Source organism: Coenobita brevimanus, chromosome 59, assembly GCF_032717465.1.
Source record: "Coenobita brevimanus isolate Jiangsu-jjx chromosome 59, ASM3271746v2, whole genome shotgun sequence".
NCBI lineage: Eukaryota > Metazoa > Arthropoda > Malacostraca > Decapoda > Coenobitidae > Coenobita > Coenobita brevimanus.
The window spans coordinates 29,112,489-29,120,652 of NC_137012.1; the positions used below are offsets into that span (position 1 = coordinate 29,112,489).

Genomic DNA, 8,164 nt, shown 5'->3' on the forward strand with positions numbered 1-8,164 from the left:
CCCGCCCTCCAAACCCTCCAGCCGAAGCCGGCAGGAAAAAGTCAGAAAGAACACCACGCCGTATAGAAAAACTGGCATGGACATTTTACAGGAAAGTGTGAAAGGAGAATAGAGACTATCATAGTGTAACCTGAAAAGAATTTTTTTTTGAATTAGTATTGGTTATAAGATTTTCTTTATTCTATATCCACCCCTTATTAGTCATATGCTTATCTAGCCTATGCTTGAAACTCTCAATGGAAGAGGCAGCAACTACTTTACTAGGTAGCTTATTCCATTCGTCTACTACTCTATTACCACACCAATTTCTACCGATTTCCTTTCTGAAACGGAATTTTTCTAGTTTGAAACCATTATTTCTAGTTCTATCCTGTATGCTCACTTTAAGTACCTTGCTAATATCTCCCTTATTTATACCATTCATCCACTTAAACACCTCAATTAAGTAATGGATTTTTTTTTGGAAAGAGGGAAAGGAAATTGTATTCTACAGTACAATATCCAGCTGAAAAGGAAATGAACATGAAGTCACCATTTATCGATGTTGTTTAGCGGGTTGTCATTCGGGTTCTGGGAAAAAAAGATAAAAAATATATATATATATATAAATGTATGTATGTATTGTTCAGGAAAGGGAGGGAGAATGAGAAGGGATGTTGGTGAATATGGGAGGTAGGGATGATGCAGGCGTGTAGGGGACATGGGCGAACGTGAGGGATGAACTGTGATAGAACTTAAGAACATAGATTTTGGTTGGTGGGCGGGGAAGAGCCTTCTTTGCTATCCTTGTCTTATTCTGATACTCTAGCCACACTCTTCAAGGAGCTGCGTAATACAAGCCTTCCGACCTACTGCAGTTCTCTTCCTTTCTTCTGTGCTTATATTAGACACGTGCCATGAGAATGTGACCGGCTGCTAAAATATGACAAGGATAGTAAAGAAGAAAGAACGGGTAGGGTGAAAGTAGGTGGGAAGGGGGGGAGTGGCGAAAAGGGGGAGGAGAAGGGAAGAGGTGAGAGAGAGAGAGAGAGAGAGAGAGAGAGAGAGAGAGAGAGAGAGAGAGAGAGAGAGAGAGAGGATTAAAGATTAAGCTAGGCCGCATTAAGAACAAAGCAGCCATCTTTCCTCTGATACATTCCTCACTATGCATTCCCATGGGTATCCCCCCCCCTCTCTCTCTCTCTCTCTCAATATATGTATATCTACAAAGAGACCATCATAATGTAACCTGAAGTAGAAAACGAATGAATTAAATAGATAATGGTAGGTAGGTAGGTGTACGGTACATAGCCAAGTAGGTAGGGTGAGAGGTAGGTAGGTAAGTTGGTAGGTAGGTAGGTAGGGAGGGTGGTAGGATAGTGTCTGGTAGTATGGTAGGTAGATAGGTTGATATGTACTGCGGTTGGTAGGTAGATAGGTAGGTTGGTTGGTAATACGGTTGGTAGGTAGGTAGGTAGAGGAGTAGGATAGTGTCTGGTAGTGTGGTAGGTTGAAGGTTAGGTATATAGGTAGGTAGGTAAGTATGCTGTAGGTAGGTAGATAGGATGGTAGGTAGGTAAGGTGGTAGGTAAGTATGCTGTAGGTAGGTAGATAGGATGGTAGGTAGTTAAGGGGTAGGTAGGTAGGTAAGTATGCTGTTGGTAGGTAGATAGGATGGTAGGTTGGTAAGGTGGTAGGTAGGTAGGTAAGTATGCTGTTGGTAGGTAGGTAAGGTGGTAGGTAGGTAGGAAAGTATGTTGTAAGTAGGTAGGTAAGGTGGTAGGTAGACAAAGCAGTATCGTAGGTAGGTAGGTAAGTAGGTAAAGATGTGGAAGGGTAGGCAGGAGCTAAGCTAGACAAAGACATGGGCAATTATAGAGGATTAGCAGCTTACTATACCCATGTGACCCCAAATGAGGTCACGTAGGGTGGCGAAGGAAATGCAGGTGTGTGTGTGTGTGTGTGTGTGTGTGTGTGTGTGTGTGTGTGTGTGTGTGTGTGTGTGTGTGTGTGTGTTCATAGCTGTGATCTGTTAGTGGTTAGTTATAGTTGTATTTTATGGTAGTTTTAGTTCTTATGTTCTGTAGTAACCAAGGAGACTCATCCCTACGTCACAATAAATGCTCCTTGAATTTCACGGAGCCTATCTATCTATCTATCTATCTGTCTGTCTGTCTGTCTATCTGTCTATCTCTCTATCTTTCTATCTATCACCAGACGCCTTAATGCCGTTTGGGTTGGCTGCAGACAAATCGCCTCCATGCCCCCTGTCCCCCGCCGTTCCTCTTCCCTCCCCCATCTTACCCCCTTCTCTCATATACCTCTCTACTCCATCCCTCCATCTCATCCCCAATCTCCCCCTCGCGCCTCCCCCCTCCACTTCACTCATATAGTTAGTCTCTCACTCCATCCTCTCCACGTGGCCAAACCACCTGATTGTATTTCTGAAAACGCTTTCTATCATATCCACATTAACACCACAACGCTCCTTAACTGCACATCTTTCTCTCAGATAACTCGCTAGATTCACGCATTCACGAGTTCTTATTATATTATTTGTGTGATTAAGGCGTCTGGCAATAGATAGGTAGATAGAGAGAGAGATGGATAGTGTGATTAGGCCAGTTCCGTCAAAGGATAACACAGGATCCTCGTAACCAGTTCAGGGCAGTATCGTCTGAAGGTGAAATAAAAGGTCACAGCATCAAATATACATCCTCCACCGCCACTCTGACCTTCACGTCCTGCACCCCATCGATCACTACAGCAAGCACGACCCACCCATGCCGGTCAGACTGGCGGATGCAGTTGGTTCCGTCTTCATCTCTGTTCATCCCGCCGGCCAGGCTGTTGTGCGTAGTTGGTTTCATCGGTGGGCCGTATTTTAGTGGCATTTATTTCCGTCTTTCCTCCTCCAGCCGGTCAGAATGGTGGACGTAGTTGGTTTCGTCATCTCAGCACCTGAAGTAAAAAAGATGTGGGGCCTTATGCTTAGGGAAGGTTTGGACTTAGAAGAACATCTCGTCTGCCTAATTACCCCCGTGCAGTCGGTAGGCAGAAATCCAACCCTTAATGGATTAGGGGATTTCGCCGTACCTCCTCCTTAGCGATGTATTATTATTATTATTATTATTATTATTATTATTATTATTATTATTAGCGATTTATTATTATCAATATTTTCCCCTATAACGCCGTGATGTTCTCATGTAGGCAGTTTAGTTTTTAGTCTTTTCAGTCCGATGATGTATTTTTTGTTTACCCCCGTGTGTGTGTGTGTCTCTGCTTGTGTACACATCTCAAAATGTTGGCACCGCATATCCATGAACCCTGGTGGATATGTGGCTATGGGTCAAGGAAGAGCTGATTAGGTTTTAAAGTGAATCCAGATGCCGGAATAAATCATATATTTTATTATCGTTGCCGGGGGTATGTGCTCTCTGAGTTTTCTTGTTAACTCTTGTAGTGTTCAGACGGTGGCCTTAGGAGGGACTTAATGAACTGTGGGGGTTCTGTTCACAGCAGTCATTTACCTCTGCGCTACAACAGGTGCGCCGCAAGCTGAATAAATGTCGTGTGCAGCAGCAAGAATGAAATTCAATGTCGCTGCGCTGGAAAGGTTAACATCGACACACTATAGGTATCATGTAGAAAGTACAGAGAGCGCATACCTCCGCTAACGCTAGTAAAACTAATTATTTATTTCCTGCGTCCGAATCCAGATCCAGATTCACGTCAAAATGTTAACAGCTCTTCCTTGACCCACTGCCCACTTATCCACCAGATTTCATTGAATTCCGATAACAATTTTTTTATACATATATATTGTGCACAAAGAGACAAACTGACATACACGGGTGAATACATAACTTCCTCCAGCTCCGTTGGCGGCGGTAACAACATACCAGAGAATATTAAAGTGTTTTAGGCAAATTAAATCGCCGAGTTAACATTGCGAAAAAAATTAAAAATATAGTTGCCTTGAAAGAAGTAGAAGAAAATGAAGAAGACTTAGGTGGAGAGGGAAAGAGTGGATGGAAGAAGGGTTGAGTCAAGAAGGGGGGTGGATGGACAAGACGAAGTGGATGGGAGAGGTGTTAGGGTCACCAAAGCACTGGCGTTGCTGTGAACCCTGGCTTGACCCGGGCCCCCTCAGGCATACCGTAGCACTCCTGTGTGAGCATCGGGATTGTTTAGTTTATGTACCCTTGCCTCCCCCCCACCTTTCCCCCCACCGGCCCCACCTTCCCCTTCCCCACCTGCCCCCACCTTGCCCTTCCCCCCTAGTCCCCTTTCTCCCCTGCCTCCCCCCCAATTTGTGGAGATCTAGCTACGCCACTGCTCTAGAATCACTTAGAATCGCACCGGCATTGCTTTGCGTCTACTTCGAAGAATGTGGTTAGTCAATCAATGCTCTACTTTTCTGCCTGGCCTTCTAACACTGCCATATGCCAATCAATACCACGTACTCCATTGTCTCTGGCCAGCTCGTGGTTACCATCTCTCTCTCTCTCTCTCTCTCTCTCTCTCTCTCTCTCATACAAGGAATTTCAGTCACATCTTCAAAACCCCCGCCTCACACCTTTACTTCCATGTACCAGTCACTTCCTCATACCTGGCTGATTCTGGATAATTAAGTGATTCAGGGAAGTAGCCAGGTATGTCGGTGCTAATAGGCTACAAATAATTCCAGTCTTTCATTTTGATACCCCAGCCCTCTTTTCTCGAGTTTCATTTTATTTACGTATTTTTCTGAAAAGTAATCTTGTATTTTGAGCCTACTGCGAAGAATTACAGTAACATTTTGACCCCCCCCCCCACCTGCCTTCCATGTAGCACCACAGGCTGGATCGTTTTTGGAAATTTTCTGATAAGCATCCAAATATTTCATATATGATTGCAAAGAATTCGAGTCTCGCATATTAAAAACACAGATAACTTTCCTTCCGTACACATATTATGGATATATTTCGGTTATCAGTTTGTTTTTCTTTCTGTCTGTTCTGTCTCCCTAATTTTCCGCGAAGAATCCAGGTATTTAGCCTCTGATACAAAGAATTCCAGGCTCACATTTTGAAAACTCCACCCACTCTTCCAGCTCGAGTTCCCCGATTGGCTGAGCTGGGGTGGCGTCGATGGTGATTGGCTGGCTCGAAGTAGGTGGCGTGGAAGGCGCGGCGTAGGAGCACATTAGTCTCTGGAGTGCCCTACCATCAACACGTGCGCGCCAGCAACTAGTCCGTGGGATATTTAAAACGACTGATAACAGGAGGCAAATTTTTGGAAGAATCATTTGCTAACTCTCGGCAGGATGGTCAGCGGAGGAGTAAGTAGTGTATTTGTATTGGCCAAAACTGAATTCATATTGGGAAAGGAGGTGAAAGCAAGAGTTTGAGACCGTATTATTAGTGAGGTTGGACTTGAACGAAGAAACGTGTAGTCTGCTGGGTATAGATTTCCAGGTCCACTGTCATTCGTTACTTTCTGTGCACAGATATATTTTTCCTGATGGTTGTTTGTATGATTCGTTCGATTTTGACAATTTTTTACTCTATCGCAAGTGATACCTACCTGGGGGGAGGAGGGGGCGGGGTCCCAGAAGAAAAAATAATAACCTAATTGGGGTGAGGAGGGGGCGGGGTCCTAGAAGAAAAAATAAATAGATAAATATTAACACAAAAAGTAAATCGATATCTGAGAGTGGATTTGTAAACTATACCCGTCTTCTGTAGGTCTGTATACTTTTTAATTTGAATTTTTTAGGGGTGTGTATAAGAAGTACTTAATGAAGCCAAGGAAGGGAAATTGCTGTACAGTAAATATTTCACAATTTGCTTTACTGTCGTATTCTCGTTCGCTTCGGATCTTTTGTAAGACCTCTTCCTATCGATTTATTTTGCCTGTTCATCATCATCATCATCATCATCATCATGCCTCCTTCCCTCATCTGCAAATGAGGTTAGGTAGGGTCCGGAAGGAAAGAATGTGGGAGAACTATCCAACACCATGCTCAGTCAGTGGGCCATACATTCATTCACTCATCATTCAAGCCCCTGGATTCCTGACTCCACCAGTTAACTCTTGTAAGATATTGAAGTAATTAACGCTGATATATGAAGAGGTATAAGCGTCATACAAAAAGATACTAAGACGTGATATGCAAAATACATAATTAAAGAAGAAACACTTTGAAATCTCCCTTGCCAACGAGAATACGAAGATACTAATGACCTTGTAACCTCCGTCCTGGGCCCGTATTTACAGACTTTCTTAAGCTGATTGTAAGCAACATTGTTTATGAATATGTTTGCCTCCACTCCTACAGAAAACGAAAAAAAAATCTTTATAGCTAGCTGTTGTGGAGGCCTCTTTATCCTTTAATTGGCTTATATAACGTACCCAGGAAGTCGAGCTTGTTAATGACTCCACTTCGGTGTACGCGACGAGGGTGACTAACGGTGGCCGGTACGTGACGAAAACGGTACAGGATGGAGGTGAAGGGTACGTGGAGCACGGTGCAGGGGGTACACGGGTGGTTTCCTATACCTACAAGGCCAACAACTTCGATGGATTCCAGCAGTACTTTAAGACGGTAGAGGAGGGGCAGGGGGATGTAGAATTGTGTTGGTTGGATGCGTAGATGTGTCGGTGTTTGTGCAATGTTGATGGTTCTGCAAGGTGTCAGGGTTAGCAGAGCATTGCTTTGTTTCTTTTTCTGTTGCTGGAGAACACTTTGAAAAAGCACTGGATCATTAACCCTACAACACCTGCTCAGTAGCGTAACTGGATCATTAACCCTACAACACCTGCTCAGTAGCGTAGCTGACTCCACCGCTAGGGGGTCAAGGTGGCTGCTGTGCATTGTGCACTCATTAGAAAATCCTAAATTTCAAATGGGGGGCCATAGTTCTGACGTGGGGCAGCGCCCCCTCCATGCCAAGCTTGGCTATGGCATTGCACTTTTTTTTCTCTCTCTCATGTCCCTTTGCTACACCCCCAACAGTAGCTCATCCCACCAATATCTTGATGTCCCACGACCATTTCTTCCTCTCCTTACCCTCCCCCCCACCACCTTCAGATTACCCTCGTGGTCTGATATATGCCATCCCTACACCCACACCACTACTTCCACACCACCATTTTCACAGGGTACACTTTGCAGCCCCACCCCCCGCCCACCACATGTCCAGCCCATACCCATGCCACCCACGCCTGTGCCCATCATTGGTGTCTTGATACCTGTGTGACGGTGTCATGATGCCGGGAAGGTCACACGATCTACGAACGCGTGTGTTCTTGATCATGTTCTTGTTTTTCTCCCTATTCTTGTTTTTGTTCTTCATTATCATCATCATCATTATTATTATTATTGTTATTATTATTATTATTATTATTACTACTACTACTATTACTACTACTACTACTGCTGCTGATGCTACTTTTACAGACGTTGCTTGTTGAATATTTTCCTTCTCTTGTTTCTGTTTTCCCATGTCATCATCTGATTTATTTATTCATTTATTTCTTACTCTCACTGCCACACCCACATCAGCAGACAGAGCCGTACCCGCAGCACAAAAGACATCATCATGAGTTTCTAGTGGAGTTTTATTCATGCTCTACATTGCATTATTATTATTATTATTATTATAATTATTATTATTATTATTATTATTATTTTGCATGAAGAACCGGGGGCACGGAAGGTACAGTAGTGTGACGGTAGTAAAGAGACTAATAATTGTAGTTGTTGTTGTTGTGGTAGTGGTAGTGGTTGTGGAGGTGGTAGAGTTGTAGTTGTGGTAATAGATGTGGTCCTAGTTGCTATTGTTGTTGTAGTGATTATTATTATTATCAATATAATTACCAGTAAAACGTCGGCGAGGCACAAGCGAGGGTAGTTAGATCCGAAAGCATTAAAATGTCGCCTTACACCCCGAGGATGCCTAGAGTATATTGATGGCTATCTACCTACCAAGTTTCATGCCTTTACGACAAACTGTCTGGCCTGTGGCCCTTTTTTGAAGATTTTCGACATGCTGCACTTGGCACGTGTCACGTGCACCACCCGGGTGTGATGACACCTGTCAAAAACAAATCTTAAAGAATGAGGCTATCATGTGGTGCAGACCACGCAGTGATCGGCCCTGTGGTTGCAGAGGTATAAGCTTCTCAAAAGCGTTAC

At 43.8% G+C, this 8,164-nt stretch overlaps 1 protein-coding gene across 2 annotated transcripts in view; it reads left to right on the plus strand.

Annotated features, from left to right (window-relative positions):
• Positions 1 to 5,188: 5,188 nt before the first annotated feature.
• The window catches only part of LOC145402879 (tubulin alpha-1D chain-like), a 12,073-nt gene continuing 9,097 nt past the window's right edge, over positions 5,189 to 8,164 (plus strand). Inside the window, exons 1-2 of one of the 2 annotated variants that reach the window (XM_080274787.1) lie at positions 5,189 to 5,305; positions 6,383 to 6,571. In XM_080274787.1, coding sequence (XP_080130913.1) covers positions 5,291 to 5,305; positions 6,383 to 6,571 — 204 coding nt within the window. In that variant the 5' untranslated portion in view covers positions 5,189 to 5,290. The remainder of the gene's footprint in view (positions 5,306 to 6,382; positions 6,572 to 8,164) is intronic. The other variant, XM_080274788.1, reaches the window with a different exon arrangement.